Source organism: Chanodichthys erythropterus, chromosome 19, assembly GCF_024489055.1.
Source record: "Chanodichthys erythropterus isolate Z2021 chromosome 19, ASM2448905v1, whole genome shotgun sequence".
Classification (NCBI taxonomy): Eukaryota; Metazoa; Chordata; class Actinopteri; order Cypriniformes; family Xenocyprididae; genus Chanodichthys; species Chanodichthys erythropterus.
This window is the reverse complement of record NC_090239.1, coordinates 1104676-1128319: the sequence shown is the minus strand read 5'-3', so window position 1 is coordinate 1128319 and position 23644 is coordinate 1104676. Positions and strand designations below refer to the sequence as shown.

At 40.2% G+C, this 23644-nt stretch overlaps 1 protein-coding gene across 1 annotated transcript in view; it reads right to left on the bottom strand.

Moving 5' to 3' along the window:
* The window catches only part of ryr2a (ryanodine receptor 2a (cardiac)), a 144216-nt gene that overhangs the window by 106467 nt on the left and 14105 nt on the right, over positions 1-23644 (bottom strand). The window contains exons 2-3 of the mRNA XM_067370143.1: positions 6808-6927; positions 5385-5489 (exon numbers count right to left, since the gene is read on the bottom strand). Of these exons, the coding sequence (XP_067226244.1) occupies positions 5385-5489; positions 6808-6927 (225 nt within the window). The remainder of the gene's footprint in view (positions 1-5384; positions 5490-6807; positions 6928-23644) is intronic.

Sequence of the window (23644 nt, the reverse complement as noted above, 5' to 3'; positions counted from 1 at the left end):
TTTTGGCTGCGTGAGATTCTCCAGCTTTGTTGATGTTGAGCTGTTAAAGCTCCGCCCTCTTCTGGAGCAGCAGCTCATTTGCATTTAAAGGGACACACACAAAAACGGCGTGTTTTTGCTCACACCCAAATAGGGGCAAATTTGACAAGCTATAATAAATGATTTGTGGGGGATTTTGAGCTGAATGCGAATTTTACTAGGGGAACCCCATCAAAAAGCTGATTTTAACCCCTGGAATGTGATTTTTACCTGGGCTAAAAACTGGTCTAGTTTTGATTAGCAATTGGGTGGATTTTCTTGTGAAAACCTGGCAACCCTGCACAGATCTGACACATCCTATTTTCTCACAACTGTTTACATTCATTTAAGACTTTATTTAACTCATTTGCTTACAAGGATACTCAACAAAACAGGATTTTTTTAATATAATTTTTTGTGGTTTTGTCCGTTCAAGTGCTAAAGAGAACTCAATGTGGTGCTGCGTGCTGTTTAGCGGCTTTCTGTGCTTTTTCACAGATGCACACCAGTACAGATCACGCTTGAATGGTTTAGCAGCACTTGAGTAAATGATAGCGTGATCATATACTGAAGGATGACAGTAAAAAAAAAAGAATGCTGCATTAATTGCATTAAATATTGTTAATGCGTTAAATTGGGGAAAAAAAAAATTTTTTTTCATTTTAAAACCAATTTAATTTAAATATATAAATTTACACACTACATTTAGTAAGGCAGCAAACTAAAACTCTGGTTTTAAACAAACCATTTGCATATACAGTAAATGGACACTAATTGAAATTTGCAAGCCACAAATGAACAATCTCGACACGTCAGTGTTTTTCCACGGTCAGGGCTGATGTTCCTGGGAATCAGCACTTCCTGTGTGTGTGTGTGTGTTAATGGCTCTCTTAAGGCCGAGAGTGTGTGTGTGTGTGTCAGGTAATGGCTGCAGTAATGCTTCAGGACGGGAAGAACAGGACCTTTATTTTCTCATTAGACTCACTCCAGCGTTCGCTCTCACTGGAATTAGCTCACTGTACAGCTACATTACGCTACAGGACGCACAACAACGAGACAGACACACACACATGGACTCCTACCTTCATCATGAATTTCTGTGGCCCATAAGAAGAAAAAAAGACATAGTTAATGACACACGAAACCCAGATGTTGTCAGGAATCTACAGCTGCACGATGCTCAGATCGATAACCACACTAACACACAGCACGTCTCATACTATGTTCTGCGGTATGCAGTATGTACACTGATCTACGACATCAGATACTATATCCCACAATGCAATGTGCTCGACTAGACCTTCAATTCCATATATTAGTCTGATTTGATTTAAAAAAGTCACTCATGTGACACTACTGTTTGAAATGTTACATACTGCATACTGTCTCACTCACTATTGAAAACGGCAGTCTGTGTTCAGTGTATACGGTGCAGTGCTACACGATGTCAGTCACATGATCTAATACTTGAAGCTCTCAAACACAAATATAAATGAGCTCTATAATTACTGAAATAAACATTCATCATGACATTTACTGGAGATGTAAATGCATCTTGATTGAAGAATATTTTAGATATTTGTACTGGAAAACAAGACAAACACACTGAAGAACAACATCATTGTCTGCAGTGTTAAAGGACGGTTCATGTGAACATGAGAAACACCTTCAAACACGCGTGACTGACGTTCTTCAGCTGAGCAGCGTCAACATTCTGATAAACATCTGCTTTAGTTTTTCACAGCAGAACGAACGTCGTACGGGTTTGAATCGGGCGAGTAAATGATTCTCACTTCAGTCTGATCCGTTCCTTTCATGAAGGCAGAACTCAAGAGAAATGATTGTGGTGAAATTATTACAAGAAGAGTCATAATAGATGCTGAATGTTTGGATATGAGGAACATGCTGATCTCAGATCAGATGCAGGACACGCATGCAGTAACGTATGTACGTGTGTGTGTGTGTGTGTGTGTGTGTGTGTGTGTGTGTGTGTGTGTGTGTGTGTGTGTGTGCTTGTTTTCATGTTTTATGAGGACATTTCATGAGTCCTCATATTTAAAAACACACTAAACAATGTTTTATTAAAAATGTAAAAATGCAGGATGTTTTCTGTGATGGTTTAGGAGTATAGAGGTCGTGTAGAGGGAGAGAATGTATAGTTTGTACAGTATAATAACCATTACGCCTGTGGAGAGTCTTCACTAAGATAGCAAAACAAACCTGTGTTTGAGTGTGTGTGTGTGTGTGTGTGTGTGTGTGTGTGTATCCACGTACCCATTTCTCCATGTCTATGAGCTGTGGAGTGATGGAGACACAACAGAAAGAAAAGAAAGGAAATATCATGCTTCCATCATCACAAGAAACACATCAGGCTCCTTCATTTCAGCAGAGGATGATGGGAACGCTCCGGTTCATCCATCTTTTATTTGTATCTATTTATTAATAATTCTCTGTGGGTGAATCTCATATCTGTTGCACATTCAACCCAAAACCATCACAATTCTGCATAAAGAAAACATATTAAAATAATCCACCCGTGGGGTCATCAGAGGTCAAAGGTCGCCTCTGCTTGTCAATGAACGGAACCCTGATGTGGATGTTTTATTCAGCGTTGAAAGGCTTTTTTGTTTTTAGTCACAAAAACAAAAGATAAAACATCATTTCCTGCAGCATGATCACATGGTTAGAGAGTCAAATCAATTATTAGATCATTAATAAATGAGCCACAGCTGGAATGAGAAGGAAAAAGAAGAGCAGATAGAAGATGAGCCTCTGATCACATGATCCGAACACGTCTGAAGGAATAATTTGTGCATGGCAGAACGTTACATTTGTATATATATATCTACATATAATGTTCATGCTACTCTTTTGCATTTAATGAAAGTATCTGACCTTTAAGGTCAAGCTCCAGAATGGATGTAAAACACCAAAGTATGAAAACCTGATGTCATTTACATCAGGTTTTACTTTTTGATGCCAAGATTCACAAATATGATGATTACTGATTGCTAGAGTCACCCAATCTAAAATATCAAGGCATCTATATGTTTACATGTAAAAAAAAAAAAAAAAAAATGCTTATATTAAATATTATGTGATACTGTAATAACGAAAAAATTAAGTAAATAAAATTACATTGTTTTCCAAATCAAGTCATTTAGATTTTTTACTTTTATGCTGTCACAGTACTAAAGCAAATTTATAAAAAAAAATTGCATATCTGAGATTAATAATTAGATTTTTTTCCCACAAAAATATGTGCATGATTAATATAAAGATTTCTGACTATATTTTAGAAAGTAGAATAAAATACAATCAAATTTGCTGAATGTTACATTGCTTTTATTGTTATTTTTATTTCTTATGCGTCTGTTGGATAATTTTATATGCATATATATATATATATATATATATATATATATATATATATATATATATATATATATATACACACACACACACACACACATAAGAAATAATAACAATAAAAGCAAAAAATATAAATGTATTAATATATATTCAAAGGGATTTTTTTGGCCCCTGGATCCCAGATACAACTCTTCTGAAGTCACATGATGCTTTAAAACTAAAACTCTATAGGCTCTCGTGTGTGCCGTAACCGAACACATCAACACATCAATCCAGAAGGACATTTGACAAGGATTTACACTTCAATTTGTTTCTCATAAAAACATCACATGACTTCAGAATATCTGGATATAATGCACATCTTTATGATACTTGATGTTGTTTTTGTCCTTTCTGCTGTTGAAAAGAGCAGCGTGAATGAATCATGACAGTTTTAGTGTTTTTGGTTAAGATATGTCACTGTTGCTGTGATTGTGAATTAGTCAGAAGGCTCTATAAAACACAAATATAAATGTTAACGGTGTTCAGATCTCATATCTCTCTGTAAATAATCTGATGGAGCTGATCAGTCTCGTCTCAGATGTTGATGTGAATGTTAGTTTGATGTGTGTGTGTTTTGGTGCAGTCTGCCCAGCCCTGCTAAACAGAGAGGAATCTCTCTCACACACACACACACACACACACACACACACACACACACACACACACACACACACACACACACACACACACACACACACAATCCACCTATCAGCCTCACTGCAGTGTGTAGGACTAAACTCATCCACGCATCAGACTTCTATAAATGCATTTGATATCACATCCTCCGCGCCTGCAAATGTTATCGTGCCAACTGGATCTGAAAGAAAACCATCACCATTAAAGAGTGATTCAGAGAAAGCAGCAAGCAGCGATTGGTTTTGATCTTCCCTTTTCCTCCTCCACATGTGACGCTTCTTCGCACGCAGTGAGACACTTCTGCATAGGCAGGATCCGTCTGTCTCTCTCTCTCTCTCTCACTGCAATTCACTGCATCTCTCTGTGTTCCTGCTACACTCAGCATTACTCCTCCAGATCTCTGCTTTAATCCTGCACTGCTCTACACACACACACACACTCTCACCACATACACGCTCACAAACACACACAACGCACACTACACAAAAATGAACATCCCTAGTTCATATATTTCAATTGAGTAAACATAAAGTTTTGAGATTTGACTTCCAAAATCTTTACAGTGTGTTTTGTGATGGTAAGAAATGGCAAAACAACCAAATAGGTGTCACACTTTACCATCTAACAGGGGACCAAAGGCATTTTGTTTAACAAATTCACTTTTTACTTACAATTGTTAGCTTAAAGAATTATTTTTACTTGATTTAAAACATAAAATTTAGTTTTGTTGGTATAAATTGATGTATGTGGGTTGGTTCAGTGAAATCAAATAATATTTTAGACTTGAACAAAATCAGTTAATTTAGATGTTACCATTTTTAAGTGACCTTTTTTTCACCATTCCATGGCCAAATATTAAATTTAAGCAGCTGTTGGCATGTGCATTTTATAGTGATTTCACTTCACAAAAGGACACTGGTCCCCTGTTAGATGGTAAAGTGTGACACCTTGTTTGTCTATACATTAAGCAATATTTAACATTCAAGTACACACAAGTAGTTGCTTAATCAGCAGTTTACGCAGCAACACATTTAATTTGTCACACACACACACACTCTCTCTCTCACACACACATGCACACACACACACACACACACACACACTCTCACACACATGCACACTCTCTATCTCTCTCTCTCTCACACACACACACAACATTTCTCATTATTTGTGTATCAATCACCAGGCAGTTTTTGGGAATGAGCAGTTCATCTAGAGACGTTTCTTTAACTCAGATCAGATGTTTCTGGGTTTGATTCATGTCTCAGATCTCTAAGCAGACGATGAGCTCTAGTGGTGTCAGCAGCAGCACTCACCCCTTCCGCTCGCTCCTCAGTGTTGGCCAGCATCTCCTGCAGTGCTCGCACCGACAGCGACTGCTCCAGCACAAACGTACATATGGACAGATCCGGCGGAACATTCTGGAAAGAAGACACGTCATTCAGGTCAGGCCACATTTACAGAAATTCACAGGACTTCCAGCTGGTCTAAAAAAGGTTGCAGGTTCAAAACTGTTTGTGTTTCCCTGCAGTTTCATTGAAACTTAGAATCATGCCAGCTTCATGAGCATCTTGTGTCTTTATGTTATTATCAGTATTAAAAATATCAATAATCAATCAATCTGAATAAAGGATCAGTCAAATCAGTGCCACTAGAAACGTCATGATTTGAGCTTGTGAGATGATGAGAGAGAGCAGACGCACCATCAAACAGAATTACAATGATCTCCTGAGGAGTCTTTATGAGGAAGATGATTAAATGATTCACAGCCTCAGCAGACTCATTCAGCTTCATCATACTGCATCAGTGCAATACAATCAAAACACCTGATAACTGTACACTGTTTCAATCATTTTCAACTACTAAAAACATTGTTTTAATGATTTTCATAAACATTCATACTTTTTCTTCTAAACAAAACTTTTTACAATATTTTAGTCATCACATGTATTTTTATTATAATATCATTTTCACTTACTTTCAAACTTGTGAAACTGTCTTATGGAAGCTTATTTCTGCCACAGAATAAAAAATAATAAAGGGTAACTGCGGCTTTTTCTCACAATTCTGACTTTGTTGCAAGAAAAAAGTCTGAATTGAAAGGAAAAAGTACAAATCGCAAGAAAAAAGTCTGAATTGAAAGAAAAAAATACAAATTGCGAGGAAAAAGTCTGAATTGAAAGGAAAAAGTACAAATCGCAAGAAAAAAGTCTGAATTGAAAGAAAAAAATACAAATTGCGAGGAAAAAGTCTGAATTGTGAGAAAAGTCTGAATTGCGAGAAAAAAGTATGATTTGCAAGAAAAAGTCTAAATTGCGAGAAAGTCTAAATTGCAAGAAAAAGTCTGAATTACAAGAAAGAAGTCTTAATTGCAGAAAAAAAGCCTGATTTGCAAGAAAAAAGTTTGAATTGCGAGAAAAAAAGCATGAATTGCGAAAACCTGAATTGTGAGGAAAAAAAATCCTAAATTGTGAGAGAAAGTCTGAATTGCAAGAAAAAAAGCCTGAATTATGAGAAAAAAAAGTCAGAATTGTATGAAAAAAGTCTATGAAACTTGCATCTCTGGAATTTCAAAATTATTGTAATAATCTTCATCTGTCATTGTCGGTTTTGTTGATGCAGTGGAATAATGATCTGCCTGAATCAAACTCCATGCTGTAGAAACACTTTGTTGCCAGTTGGAGTGTTGCTGGGATATAAGATGCATTGATTAGTGAAGAGCGACTGTGAGAGTTGTACCTTTGAGTTGGACGTGGACTCGAGGAAACATAGTCTGTTCCCGAAGCCCTCAGCGGCCAGACAGAGTTTCTGCTGCTCCTTCTGGACGGTGGCGGAGCACTGGAGGACCACCTCATCATCCTGAACACAACACAACATCCGTCAGCTGAGGCTCCCAAACTCAGAGCGCATGACAAGCTCATCATTAATCATAATGGAAAATTTAAAAAAAATATATAATAAAAAAAACAAATTAAAACAAACTAAAGACAAAATATTTTATTTTAAACAAATTATAACAAAAAAAACACATTATTTTAAATACATTAAAACAATTTTAAAAACAAAAAAAATATAAATAAAATGCTTGCTAAATAAAAATTAAATATTATATTTGAAATAAATAAAATTTAATTTAAAATAAAAACAATCAAAATAAAACACTAAAAAGGTGAAATATATTATTTGAAATAAATTAAGACAATTTAAAATAAAAAATAAACATAAAATGCTTAAAAAGATTAAGTATTATATCTGAAATAAATAAAAATAAATAAAAACAATACAAACAATAAAATATTTTTAAAAAAATAAAAAATAAAATGCAAATACAGACAAAGTAAAACAATTACTAAAAAAGATCAAATCTATTATTTTAAATAAAATGAAAATAATTTAAAAATAACAACAATCAAACTAAAACACTAAAAAAAGAAATATTTTATTTTAAATAAATAAAAACAATGTTTTAATAAAAGCAAACAATTTGTTTATTTGCATGTCATGTGACCATTAAAAGACATCAGAAAACCGTGAACACATGGATGTGTTGTTAAATTGTTAAAGTATTATCTTAAAATGTTATCTTAACTCAAAGAATATTTTATCTTAAAGTGGTTCAGATGATGAAATCATTTGAGAATTGCTGCTCTCAACAATAATCTTAAAGGCAAAGAGGATATTTTCATATCAAAGCAGACATTTTCTCAGATGCTCGAGTGAAATACTAAATGTGTTATGGATGTTCTGGAATATTCTCAATGCTCAAGACGATCATAAACCTTCAGAGATGGTCAGACAAAGCGCTGCAGATCGAAACTTCCTCCTACACACCACTGCATGTGAAGCGTGTGTGTGTGTGTGAAGCAAGAATGATGTCATATGAGCCGTGTTTGATGTGCTCTGCATTGCATTATCTGCAACAATATCACAGAGAAGAGCCGAGACACAGAACGCTGCAGGAGAACTTCACAACATGCCACTGCAGATACAGGCAGCACTGCAGGAGAACAGCACACGCATGTGTGTGTGTGTGTGTGTGTGAGTCTCTCCACCTACACTCACATTGACTGCACACACACACACTGAAATACTAGTAAATCACAACCTGCTCACACGTGGAGTGACGTGCTGTTTATTAAAACTGAGGCAAAAATAACAAAGATAAATCTCTTTTTAATGCTTCATAAGCATCATGTGTTTACTGCTGCATTAATAAACATGTATATGTCTCATACAGTCTTACAACGTCTTCATCACTGACACTGATATTATAAATCAAATAACTTGGATATCAAATCACATTCAGTCAATAAACTTTATATCAAAATATAATGATTAACTATTAAATCGATTGGCTGTTAGGAGATGAGTTCATTACATCTACAGACAATCTCAGCAGAACCACTTCAGTACTGTAGGAGCATTTCTTATATTCTGTTATTAAATTTATTTATTTACATGATATTGAGCTCTTCGTTCTCTAGGTCTATATCTGTATTAGCCATAAAATCAACCACAATAATCATTAAACAATGCATAAATACAGAAGCAGCTGATGCACGTGCACACATGCGCAGACACACACTCAAACAAACACACACACACACACAATGGAGAATAATCCTATTACATTAAGATGGAGTAACCTTGATATGAGTGTGTTGAGGGAAAGTGTGTTAATCTGATCAGACTATGTGTGTGTGTGTGTGTGTGTGTGTGTGTGTGTGTGTGTGTGTCTTTCTTCATAGACGTGTTTTCCTATTCAGTGAATTATAAACACTAAAGATGAACTGGACTGCATGATTTAACCCAAAAATTCATATTGCAATTATTTTGGCAAATATTGGTTCTTGTCATATATTGTTTTGTTTTTATTTTGTAAACAGAGATTTTAAAAATAAATCTATTTCTAATTCAATTGTCTCAGGTCACCTTTATGGAACCCATTCAATATGACTATACAAACAATAATAATAATACAATACATTGCTCTTATTTTATTAAATCTTAAAAATTAAACAAATAAAGAAATATATATACTTTATATTTATTATATTTTATATATTATAATTTTATATTATATTTATATTTCAATAAAGAAACACATCACTATAATAATACTGTATAGTACTGTATTATATAAATACTCATATATACCGTAACACTGTTTCATATACTCATATACCGTAACCCTGTTCCCTTTCAGTCGGTCACGTTCGACGTACGTCAGTAGTGACCGACGAATTGGGATATCGCTTAGAGAGCCCTATCATCTTCGTGTAAACTAAAACAAGCCAATGGAATTGGCGTGCGATATTTGCATAATGCGCACCGCCCCCGTCAGGTGTATATAAATAGGAAGCAGATGCAATCGCACTCTGTCTTTCGCTTCGGAGCCATTCACTGGTGTCCTATTTAGAAGACTCCTTTCTTCGTGTGTTTTTTCTACTAAAACACTGCCTCAGAAGAGGATCTGCAGCGAGCTTCGGTGCTGGTGAAGAGGGCACGTGCAGCGAGGTCGCAAGTGTCTGAGGAGCCGAGCTATAAGTTCTAAACTGCTGTTTTCACAGCAACACAAAGAGTGTGTGTGAGAGTAGCGATTTGGGCCGGTTCCTCGGTGTGTCAGGGAGTGGTGTACCTGACACATCGCGTCGCTCCCTGGGTGCTTCAGCACGAGTGAGTTGACTTCCCCTTCTAAAAGAGCTTTACAGACGAACCCTGACAGTATGTCATTTCGTCTGTGCGTTACTGGGTGCGGTCGTTCCCTGGTCCCTGCTGATGGGCACAATCGCTGCATCTCGTGTTTGGGCGTTCATCACGCTGAAGCAGCGTTTGTGGATGGTTCATGTTCCCATTGCGGGAACATGACCATCGCGGTGCTGAGGTCGAGGCTCTCCTTCCTGAAGTCTCAGGAAGCGGGAGTCCCCTCTCCTATGCCGCCTACGACCGTTTTTTCCGGCCCCGGGAACCGGAATGACGGTACGGCGCTGTATAGGGAGGGCGACCTGAGGATAACGGTCAGGGCTCCCCCGTCGAGCGGAAACGCTCCGCGGGCCCCTGTCCCCTCATCAGCACCGCAACCCATCCTGCCGCCGTTGGTTTCCGCTGGGCCCTCTTCGGACTGTCCAGCCGTTACCTTTGGTGCGCCGGCGGAGGATCAGAGGTCGATCGCTGCGTCGGAAGGCGAGTTTGAGTGTTCGGGGGAGGAAGATCCGGACGCGGATCCCGAACTCTCGGCTGTGCTCTCCTGGGCCGCCTTGTCTGTCGGGCTCGAGTGGAACCCTCCACCCTGTCCCGGCCCATCGCGGCTGGATGATTGGTACTTGGGGGCGGGTCGCGCTGGTCAGCCCCAGCGTCCCGCCCCAATGCCTTTCTTCCCGGAGGTGCACGATGAGGTGACCAGGTCTTGGCAGACACCGTATAGTGTTCGTTCAAGGCCTGGCCCCCCGTCCGCCTTCACCTCCCTGGACGGCGGGGCAGCCAGGGGGTACGCGAGGATCCCGCCAGTCGAGCAGTCTGTTGCGATGCAACTGTGTCCAACGGCCGCTGGCTGGCGTGGTGAGCCGCGTCTCCCGTCCCGGGCCTGTAAATTCTCAGCCGGTCTGACTGAGAAAGCTTACAGTTCCTGTGGGCAGGCTGCCTCTGCCCTGCATGCGATGGCGCTTTTGCAGGTCTACCAGGCAAAAGCGCTGTCAGAAATGCCCCAGGAAGGTCCTGACCAACAGCTGCTGGGGGAGCTGCGCGCTGCCACCGACCTCGCCCTCCGGGCGACGAAGGTGACAGCACGCGCTGTTGGTCATGCGATGTCTACCTTGGTAGTCCAGCAACGCCATCTCTGGCTGACCCTGGCGGACATGCGGGATGCTGATAAGCAGAGGTTCCTAAATTCCCCCGTGTCCCCGGTCGGCCTATTCGGCGACGCGGTGGAGAGCTTCGCCCATCAGTTCTCCGCTGCACAGAAGCAGGCTGAGGCTATCAGTCACGTCATGCCACGGCGGTCCGCTGCTGCCTCCACCCAGCCGCCCTTGGCTCAGCCTCAGCCCGCTCGTCGCCGAGGGCGCCCGCCTGCATCGTCCTCCGCCCCTGCTAAGACAGCAAAGCAGCAGCCTACACCAGCCAGACAGCAGGGTGCCGGTCGCGGGTGTGGTGCCCAGCCCGTCTCCGCAAAGCCCGGTGGTAAGCGTAAGAGCGAAACACGGCACTGAGACGGGCAACCTGGAGGGGAAGGATCTTGCTCTTCGGGAGAGTTTTCCACCGTCTCTCCCAGGGCCGGGGGGAATTTGTGTTTGTCTGTCCACCGCCGCTGGCTCTCCGGAGTCCAGCGGTACCCACTTTTTCACAAAAAGAGCAGTTTCCTCAAACTCCAGGTCACAACAAGGGGTGTCTGTCAGTGTGCCAGGCTCCGCCTCGCCGCTGACAGCTCCCTCCCCATTCGCCAGCAGGTGGCAGTGTGATGGTACAGACCGCGTCCCGTGCGCTGTCTCCCATGCACACTGCTGCCTCGCAGAGTCTGACCCCACTCCGGGCCGCCCTCAAGCCGTCCGGGTCGGGTCCCTCTCTGCCTTGCTGCCCTACCCCCGGTGCGTCTGTGGTGCCTTTGGTCCTGCTGGCTCAGTGTCTGGAAGCGTGGAGCACGCTCCCCAGCCTGTCCAGTTGGCTCATTCGTACTATCAGACTCGGCTATGCGATTCAGTTCGCCCGGCGTCCCCCGGTCTTCAGGGCTGTCCACTTCACTCCGGTGTCGTTGGACAGTGCTCCTGTTCTCCGGGTGGAGATTGCTGTCCTCCTGGCGAAAGGTACAATCAAGCCGGTCCCTCCAGCCGATATGAAGGCGGGGTTTTACAGCCCCTACTTCATTGTACCGTAAAAGGGCGGTGGGCTACGGCCAATCCTGGACCGTCCCCAGGATTGGTTTGCAGCAATAGACCTGAAGGACGCGTGCTTTCATGTCTCGATTCTGCCTCGACACAGACCCTTCCTAGGTCGGTCTGTGTTCGAGGGTCGGGCATGCCAGTACAAAGTCCTACCCGACATGGTTGTAGCTCCCAGCTGGTTGGGTCTTCAGGTCAACTGGGACAAGAGCAAACTCACCCCCGGGTAGAGGATCTCTTGTCTCGGTCTCGAGCTAGACTCGGTCGCACGGACTGCGCGTCTCACAGAGGTGCGCGTATATACGTAACATCATTTCATATACTCATATACCGTAACCCCGTTTCATATACTCATATACCATAACCCCGTTTCATATACTCATATATACTGTAACCCCGTTTCATATACTCGTATACGCAACATCATTTCATATACTCATTTACTGTAACCCCGTTTCATATACTCATACACTGTAACCCTGTTTCATATACTCATATACCGTAACCCTGTTTCATATACTCATATATACTGTAACCCCGTTTCATATACTAATATACTGTAACCCCGTTTCATATACTCGTATATACGTAACATCATTTCATATACTCATATACCGTAACCCCCGTTTCATATACTCGTATATAAGTAACATCATTTCATATACTCATATACCGTAACCCCCGTTTCATATACTCATACACTGTAACCCTGTTTCATATACTCATATACTGTAACCCCATTTCATATACTCATATACCGTAACCCTGTTTCATATACTCATATATACTGTAACCCCGTTTCATATACTCATATACTGTAACCCCGTTTCATATACTCGTATATACGTAACATCATTTCATATACTCATATACCGTAACCCCCGTTTCATATACTCATATATACTGTAACCCCGTTTCATATACTCGTATATACGTAACATCATTTCATATACTCATATACCGTAACCCCCGTTTCATATACTCATATATACTGTAACCCCGTTTCATATACTCGTATATACGTAACATCATTTCATATACTCATATACCGTAACCCCCGTTTCATATACTCATATACTGTAACCCCGTTTCATATACTCATATACCGTAACCCCGTTTCATATACTCATATACCGTAACCCTGTTTCATATACTCGTATATACGTAACATCATTTCATATACTCATATACCGTAACCCCCGTTTCATATACTCATATATACTGTAACCCCGTTTCATATACTCGTATATACGTAACATCATTTCATATACTCATATACTGTAACCCCGTTTCATATACTCATATACCGTAACCCCATTTCATATACTCATATACCGTAACCCTGTTTCATATACTCGTATATACGTAACATCATTTCATATACTCATATACCGTAACCCCATTTCATATACTCATATATACTGTAACCCCGTTTCATATACTCGTATATACGTAACATCATTTCATATACTCATACACTGTAACCCTGTTTCATATACTCATATACCGTAACCCTGTTTCATATACTTGTATATACGTAACATCATTTCATATACTCATATACTGTAACCCCGTTTCATATACTCATATACCGTAACCCTGTTTCATATACTCATATACCGTAACCCTGTTTCATATGCTCATATACGTAACATCATTTCATATACTCATATATACCGTAACCCAGTTTCATATACTCATATATACCGTAAACCTGTTTCATATACTCATATACCGTAACCCCATTTCATATACTCATATATACTGTAACCCCGTTTCATATACTCATATACCGTAACTCCATTTCATATACTCATATATACTGTAACCCCGTTTCATATACTCATATACCGTAACATCATTTCATATACTCATATACTGTAACCCCGTTTCATATACTCATATACCGTAACCCTGTTTCATATACTCATATACCGTAACTCCATTTCATATACTCATATATACTGTAACCCCGTTTCATATACTCATATACCGTAACATCATTTCATATACTCATATACCGTAACCCCGTTTCATATACTCATATACCGTAACCCTGTTTCATATACTCATATACCGTAACCCTGTTTCATATACTCGTATATACGTAACATCATTTCATATACTCATAAACTGTAACCCCGTTTCATATACTCATATACCGTAACCCTGTTTCATATACTCATATACCGTAACCCCGTTTCATATACTCATATACTGTAACCCCGTTTCATATACTCATATACCGTAACCCTGTTTCATATACTCATATACCGTAACCCAGTTTCATATACTCATATATACTGAATCCATTTCATATATTACATAAATAACAAAATACCAATTAATATACTCATAAATACTGTAACATCATTTCATATACTCATATGTTGGGCGGGGTTTGATTTTGTCTGTGGGGAATTGATTGGATGGTTGTGGTTTGCTATTGGTGGATCTCATGTGAGTGACAGGTTGCCCTGCCCACATCATCAGAGAAGAGAAGAGATGCTTCAAGAGGGAGGAGAAGATATTGTGATTCAAGATGACCAGAAACATAAATTTAAAACAATAATGATGTGCACCGATCAATCATTTAGAATAAAAAACAATAAAAAAAAACAAGATTTGTCAAATATGATTTCATGGTGACTTTAAGTGTCTCTTCCATATATAAACGCTGTAACCGTGAACAAAGCCTTTAATCAAGTTATGCAGTAAAACAGCGATGGAGAGATGACAACACACACAAAGCACACACATTGTGACTGAGTTCTTCATTAATATTGTATATGGCTCCATCTGCCTGTTGTCGTTTTGTAGAAAACAAATGCCTGTGGCCTCCAGCAGCATCAAGACACACACACACACACACATGCATGCGATCACACATGTTGATTTGCCTGAGAACGACAGTCTAGAGGAAGATTATATGTCTGTAAATAACGCACAAAACAAACTGTCACACTGCATGATGGGTATTTGTGCAGGATGTCTGTGAATTAAGGTACTGTTTCTTTAAGAGCAGAAAATGTGATGGTGCGGTTCACATGAGTTTTACAGTATCTGTGTGTGTCTGTGTGAGTGTGTGTTTGTGTGTGTGTTGCTGTTTGTCGCATCAGAGGAACAAACCGCACAGATGGCAACACACACAGTCTCAGCAGAGAGCAACACTCTCATACACACACACACACACACACACACACACACACACACACACACACACAGACACACCTCCTGTCACATTATCTCTGTTTGGGTCGACATGCACATTCACAAATGCTGCTAGATAGAGAACACCAATAAACACACACACACACACACACACACACACTTCAACAGCGTGATGACTGTGTGACGACGGACATCTCATCATCATGAGTGTAAACACAGCAGCGCTCAGACGTGTGCAGGTCACATGACCATCACGTGTTCTGATGACGGCCTTGAACATGTAAGAACAACCTGCGGCTGAAGTACAGGGACAGGTGGAGCTCGTTTCACAACACCAGCGTGAGATCTGACTGATGCTGGAGCTGCACGATTTGGGAAAAATTGCATTTTTTTCGTATAAAAATTGTGGTTGCAATTTAAAATGTACTTTTGAAAAATCCACGTTTGCTTGATTTAGTCCATGATAAAGAAGACGAGATGAAAATCCGAACATCCTACATGAGATTAATCAGTGATCTGATATGAATGAAGCCGAAGACATAAACATTATGATCCTCAACATTAAAGCAGGACACTCACACACTTCTTTTCCATATTTCAGCTCTGCTAGATTTTAATTGAACATTGTTTACTATGAATATGTTTGACTCTGTCAGTTGTTGTGATAAACTGTTTGCACACGGATGCTGTAACAACACAAGAACGCAATCCATAACTACAACAAACAAATACTGCACTCGAGAAACATACAGACTGCTAACACAGACTGAAGGACCTGTTACCTGTCTAACACACACACACACACACACACACACACACAGAGAGAGAGAGAGAGAGAGAGACAGACAGACAGACACAGAGCTGGCAGACGAGGTTAAACTGCATTGCAGATAGTTTAATGGGTGTGTCTCTGTCTGATGGACACTAAGAGGACAAACACACAGACACACACAAACACACACTCAAAAACACACAGACACACACAAACACACACTCAAAAACACACACACACTCACAAACACACATGAACACACACACAGACTCACGCAACAAACACTCAAACAGACATACACACACACACACACACTCACAAACACACACACACACACACACACACTCACAAACACACACACACACACACACACACACTCACAAACACACACACACACACACACACACTCACAAACACACACACACACACACACTCACAAACACACACACACACACACACACTCACAAACACACACACACACACACACGCTCACAAACACACACACACACACACACTCACAAACACACACACACACACACACACACACTCACAAACACACACACACACACAAACACACACACACACACACACACACTCACAAACACACACACACACACACAGGGCCCTATTTTAACGATCTGAAACGCAAGTGTCAAAGCGCGAAGCGCAAGTAACTTTGTGGGCGGGTCTCGGCGCTGTTGCTATTTTCCCGGCGGGATAAATGGCTCTTGCGCCCGGCGCAAATCTAAAATGGGTTGGTCTGAAGTAGCTTCATTATTCATAGGTGTGGTTTGGGCGTAACGTGAAATAAACCAATCAGAGCGTCATCCAACATTCCCTTTAAAAGCAGGTGCGCAAGTTCCATTATGGATTGCTATTATTATGGCGTATTTACCAGGCGCACGCCAGGAGCGGTTCACAGCCGAGGAGACTGATGTTCTTGTAAGAGCAGTGAAAGACAGAGAAGTTGTGTTGTATGGGGATGGGAGAAACCCACCCAAAATAGCGTCGGTTAAACAGGTTTTTTCACATCTTCGTGGCACACCACAATGATTTCCGTCATCTCATGTGTTAATATCTTTTAGTGTAACATATGATTTGCAAAAATAACTGTTGCATCTGTGTAGATTACATGAGCAAAGTGTATGCGCGTTGTGCACGCTATACATTATGGTCAAGCACGCGCCCTTAAAATAGCATAATGAACAATGCGCAACGCGCCACTGACTTTAGACTAGGTTTTGTCTGGTCAGTGGCGCAATTGTTTAATGGAACAGCAAAATAGCACCAGGGATTGTTTGCGCCGGAACACGCCTCCTTTTTTGCGCTGAACCGCCCAGGGAGCGCAAGTTCATTCACTAGTTTAGCGACGTGCTTCTGTGGAGGGAAAAGCGCGCTTCGCGCGGCTGCAAAATAGGAATGACACATGCGTCGGTGTACAAAGTCAATTGCGCTGGGTGCAAGATAGGGCCCACACACTCACAAACACACATGCACACACACACTCACAAACACACACACCATTTCAAAAGTTTTGGGTCCAATACTTTTTTTAAAGAACTTATTACTTTTATTAATTAAGGACGCATTAAATTGATCAAAAGTGAGAGTAAAGGCATTTATAATGTTACAAAAGATTCTATTTCAAATAAAAGCTGTTCTTTTTTCAATTCATCAAATAATTCACAGGAATAAACAATATATTCACACACAAAACAGTTAATATAAATAGTTATAACATTTTACTGTTTTTACTGTATTTTTGATCTAATGAATGCAGTCTCGGTGAGCAGAAGAGACTTCTTTCAACAACTTCCTACCGACCCCAAACTTTTGAACACTATTGGTGAGTCAGTCAGCTATCAAACAGTTCGTGAACTATCACGTGTTCGTCTGATGAGCAGTAGAGCTAATTCTGCTGTAATCCATGTAACAGATCAAATCCAGATTATCTGAACCTGATGTAATCCCTCGCAGACGCTCATAGAGAAAATAAACACTCATATGAACGTCCTGTGATGATCACACACACACACACACACACTTATAAATGTGGTTTATGGGGACTCTCCATAGGCGTAATGTTTTTTATACTGTACAAAATATATTCTATCCTCTTAAACTCACGGTTATGGTAAGGGGCGGGTCATTCCCGAACGCTTGAAGCACTTGACCAATCACAACACAGTGCTTTTCAGAAGGAGGGGCTTCATAGAGACAAGAACTAAACAGAGCGTTACTGACAGACTGGGAAGAGAGGAGCTGCAACAATGGAGAATATGAGGAAAATAATCAACATTCAAGCAGGAAAACCTGTTCTAGTAGAGCACAAGTCTTTATAAAAGAGCATATTATGGTCTCTTTAAATGTGCACACTCCAACTTCATGACATACAGTGAGGATAGTACCTAAAACATCTCTGGAACAGCTGTAGATGTTGATGACAGACGGGTCAGACAGCGCTCGAGGCCTGCGGTCACATTACTAAATGCCCATTAAACCCTTCTGCTCATCAGAGGCTGGAAACACTTACTGCATGATCCCTTCAGATGCTGTCTATATAGTGCCCTCATCAGCTGATGATACATTAATATTGATTACTGATCATCATCGTAGTGAAGGAGTGCTGAGTCACCGTGAGACGGGGCGAGACAGCAGGTACGACACAGCTGGAATGCACATCAGCGGATTAAAGCTCCAGCTTAAAGCACTTTGATTTGTTCACTCATGTCATGATAAATGTATAAATATAGCTGCGAGCAGCAATTATCGGTGTTCAAGTGCTTTAAGGCCTTTAAGCACATGCGTGAAAAGGTAAAATGTTTTAATTAGCAAGCCTGCAACCATCTCGATCATAGATGGAAAAGACCATTTACAGCCAATACAGGCAATTTACCATTGGAAATGTATGGTTTTTAAAGCTTTTTAACAGTTATCGAGGTTGAGCCAAAAACAGAGGACTACTTCGGCAAAGTTGCTCCTAAATTTAATGAACGATTTGATGGACAGCGGCGGTCCTAGCGGCAAAGTTGCTCAGAATGAGGAGTTCTACCATGTGGTATGAATGTCATGGGCATGGCCCTTTACTCAAGTGAAAAATGCGAAGGCGCCCCCTGGTGGCCAATTTCTTCTCACAGGCCTCTAGGGCCGTGAGTCAAACAGGCCCAAGCAAGTTTCATTCCGATTGGCCTCTGTTAACCTTGTCTGATAGCTGCTCAAATTTCATTGGCCGATGGCGGACATGTTTTTTGAGATACACCAATGTCCTCGGAGACAATCATGACACCTCGGACAAAGACACTACATGCCAATTGTCTAGAAAATCAGACTAACGGTGAAGTAGTTATAGCCATTTTCAAGTTTTTTTTCTTGTTATAGTGCCCCCAAGTGGCCAGTCGCCGCATCCTTTTTCATGCAACCACAGAATGAGCTCTTACATAGGTGTGCCAAATTTGGTGAAAATATCTCATTCCGTTCACGAGTTATAGCCGTTTTAGTAAAAGTGGCTCCGCCCACTTTGAATGTTTTGGCGGCCCTTAGCGACCGTGAATTGAAATATCAACTTTTTTGGGATAATTATTGACAATCAGACTCCAGAAAATCTTACTGCACTGGTTTGGTTCTGATTGTGCCAAAAACCTAGAACTAGTTCGCAAAAGTAGGTTTTTCAAAAAATCCAAAATACCTGAAAATTTGACCAGAATGACAAATGAATAAATGTTATAGTATTAAAACATTACTAACAGGTAAAGTAAATATAATGAATATATAAGCTTCCTCTAGAGTTCATTTCTAACATGCTGTGGACACTAAATGACTTGCCTGAGGTAAATGTAATGCTACGTGAGATATTATTCTCTTTATTGATGTCTTTCTGCGGTTGAAACACCAGTTGAGAGATTACATGTAAACATATCTTTGCATAGATTGTCTGTTCTTCTTCTTCTGCTCTTTTTCCTGTTGTGGCGGTTAGCAAACAGTGTTGCATTACCTCACGTGCCCCCTTCTGGATTGGAGTGTGGATCACCTGTATTCGTCGTCAGACTGTATGCATCAAACCATGATGAATACATTTACCGTTACACCCCTAGTATATATTTCTATGTTAAGTGGATTTTTTTGAATAAGATGTTTAAAATGCAACAGATTTCCCATTAAAACAGGCTTATTCCCAGACCAGGAATCAGAGAATTGTCTAAAAGTGTTAGAGGCCCAATGTTTCTGACACTAGGATCAGTCCAAACACTAGGAATCAATGAGCTCTACAGGAACAAATCACACTCAAAGGGACTTTCTGTGAGTGAAACGAATAGATCATTTAATGCACGAAAGCGTGTAGACATCTGTGGGAACCCTGCGAGGTAAAACCGCGGTACTTCCTGACTCTGAGAGAGAGTGAACTCAGCAGCGGTCGAGCATCACCTGACGCTTGTTGAGTATTTCTGGACTGAAGTGCCTGAATCTCCACATGTAGGAGTGAGAGCTGAGTACTACAGTATTACACAACACGCTTGTGCTTTTCCTGTCATGATGGAAGGTGAGAGTGCGTTTGCACACACAGAAAGAGAACGAGTGAGGAACAATGGCTTTTCTCTTTCCGTCTGTCCATCTCTAAGCTCATCACATGCATTATCGTCAGTCTCATTGGGTCTGCTCATAATCACATCAGCTCTGATCATCTCAGCATGTCTCATAATCAATTTGATGCACAGATTCAGAAGTCAAACGAGCATCTCGGTCCATGCAGATCGTTCACTTACATGACACCAAATCCATGAGCACATTAACATCTGACTGATAATTAGGACATTTTCTCCCAGTCTCAATGGGAAAAGGTGTCCCACTTTACCTGAATATCAGCACTAGGATCACTGCAGAGAAACAAGAAACCTGGACTAACATTATAATTGGACTTGAATGTTCTAGTACCACAAATAAACTAAATCTCAACTCCAGGTCATGTCAGACAGTTAATGTGAAGCTTCAGGAAGAAAGCAGAAGCTCTCGCAGTAGATCAGTGATTGAGTCACTTCAGACATGTGATTCCTCTCAGCAGAGGAGAACATGAACTTCTGTGGGTGGACAACGTTCAACCACATCCACACACATCCAACCAGAGCTGCTTTCTCTGGAAACACAGTTTCATAAAACACAAAGAAATTGAATGAAATCTTCAACTCACATCATGGTTAAATAGGTCTCCCAGATGTTCCAAAACAATTCCAGATTCCACTTCTAATATCAAGATACCTAAAAGTCCGGTTACACCAAGAACAATAACTAATAACAATAACTGCAACGAGAATAATGATAACTATAGTGATGATAACTATAACAATAAGCATTGTGATAACTTTAGCATAACTATAACAATGACTATACAGCGGTCCGGTTCCAGCCCCTGGCTTTGCTCCAATCGGATTGTGAGACATAATGACAACAGTAGCACTGTTTTGCCATTTCTTCAGTTTAAAGTGAACCACGCATCAAAAAATGGAGCAGACCACAAGTGCTCAGGGTCTTATAGTAGTGATCTTTCGGTGCAATATTCTCTCATTTTTATCTAGAGTCAAACACACTTCATTCAAGGCCTTTCCGTTCTGCGATTCTCTCTCCTGCTAAAGACGCTAAAGCGCAACATTAAAGGTATCATGATCTGCGTTGTTTTATAATGTTTCCTGGGGTGCACGTATAATGCTAGTATGCTTTTTACATCAAATATGGTCATGATTAAAAATAAAAGGCATTTTTCCTACCCTGATTTGAGCGCTCTGTTTTAAGGGGCGTGTCTGCTGTGAGACTTCAGTGTAAACGCCCACTGCTGTGATTGGCCGACATGTTTGCATATGAAATAGCTCAGTATTACTCTCTCGAAAACTTTTAGCACATTTTTACTATTACAGCTCTCAAGGTTAACTAATCATGAAAAGTGTTGCATTACATTTCGATCTATGGCATTATATTGAGATTATGGCATGAAAGGTTGCCGTGATGAACATGTTGTTGAGCTCATGAAAGCAGTGATTTCGTCATTGCAACTCAAATTCTGCACACTAACCAATGCTTTCATCATAACTAACAGTGCAAATGCGATGTAACTAAGAGATTTGTTTAATAAAACGGGAGAACTCTGTTAAACTCGTTTTGTTTGATTGACAGCTCCAGCGATTGTAAAGGGAGCGTTTTTTGATTGCTTTACATATATAACCGTTTAAATAACAGATTATTTTCATCCTACTAAGAGAAACAAGGTGAAGCTGAGCGTTTAGTCACTGGTTTGATTTACTGACACCAAGATCATGTGACTGTACATGAATCATTAATATCAGATCAGGCATTAGAATGAACACAGTTACTGACATGTTGTTGCATTACTGTCGAGTCCCTATCCTAAAAGTCTGTTTGCACTGAAATGCGATTGGTTTACCAAAGAATCCACAGTGAAATCGTGAATGCAAATAAATAAAGCTCAACTGAGACATTCACATTGTTGAAAATAAATAACCATATTCCTGCATTAGGATGCTTTGAAAGGTAATGTTATTTTAGTCCTGCATCGCTCTTCTCTCACTAACACGCCAGTGGGCGGGGCTAATGATGCAATGATGAAGTAGGCGTTTATTTCTTCTTCGGAGGCGGAGTTTCACCTATCTATGAACGTTCCGTAATGAATCGTTCGCTGGGTCTGGTGTCAATAAAAGCTTTTATTGGACTAACAAGGAAGTTTTCAGTTCTGAAACTTACAGGATATTCTTATTACTATATTATCACTATAGTAATACTTCTTATTACTATACTACATACTATTCTACAGTATGATGACCTCTTATATATCAAAAACTGAAGGAAAAGTTGATTTCTCAATTCATGACCCCTTTAATAATAACAATAATAGCCTTAACTACAATAAACAATAACTACTACAATAAATAAATAGTGATAACCACAACTATTGCAATAACTAGAGCCAAGAATTATAACTACCCAAGAAGGATGACAATAACAATAGCGATAACTATATCAGCGTCCACACCAGCGTACAATATCCTTCTGTTTATTATAAGTGCGCTGCAGTTTTGTCGTTTGTCGCTTTAAATGCTCGAGCTCTTTAAAGCAGGATGGATTCTGATTGGCTGTCAATGTTTTTATCCTTCATCAGCTGGAACAAAAATTGCTCTGAAAGTGATAAGAATGATATAATTTCTCTGTTCCGTTATCATTATTGTTGTGGTGTGGCTATTCCCTTAGAGTTATTATTAAAACTTTATTAAGAACAATAACAGTTATTGTTCTTAAACAGGCCTTAATCAAGTTTATGACCATTGTCCGAACCTTAGCTTAAAGAATCTGTTCTGAGGTCAAACACACAACAGGATGTGTAGAGATGACCGTGTGTGTGTGTGTTGAAGGCCTCAGAAGCTCTAGTTCAGTTGTAGGTTCACTATAAATAGTGTCCGTCTGCAGCGGTGCAGTATGAAGTCACGCCGTACCTCATTACTCAAAGCATCCGCTGGTGTATGCTTTATGTAGGCTGCTGTGACGTTTAGGGGTCAAACTCTGAAGAACAACCACAAAGTTCTGCTTCTTTCCACAAGAACTCAAGAACAGAGAAGAGCATGTGAAACCAGGTCAGATCTCACACACACACACACACATATTCTTTATCTCCTGTTAAAGCTGCTGCCGCATTAGCAGTTGATGCTTGGATGGTCTGGAATAATTCATACTGAAATCCAGGAGCGACAGGGAATGTTCACAGAGA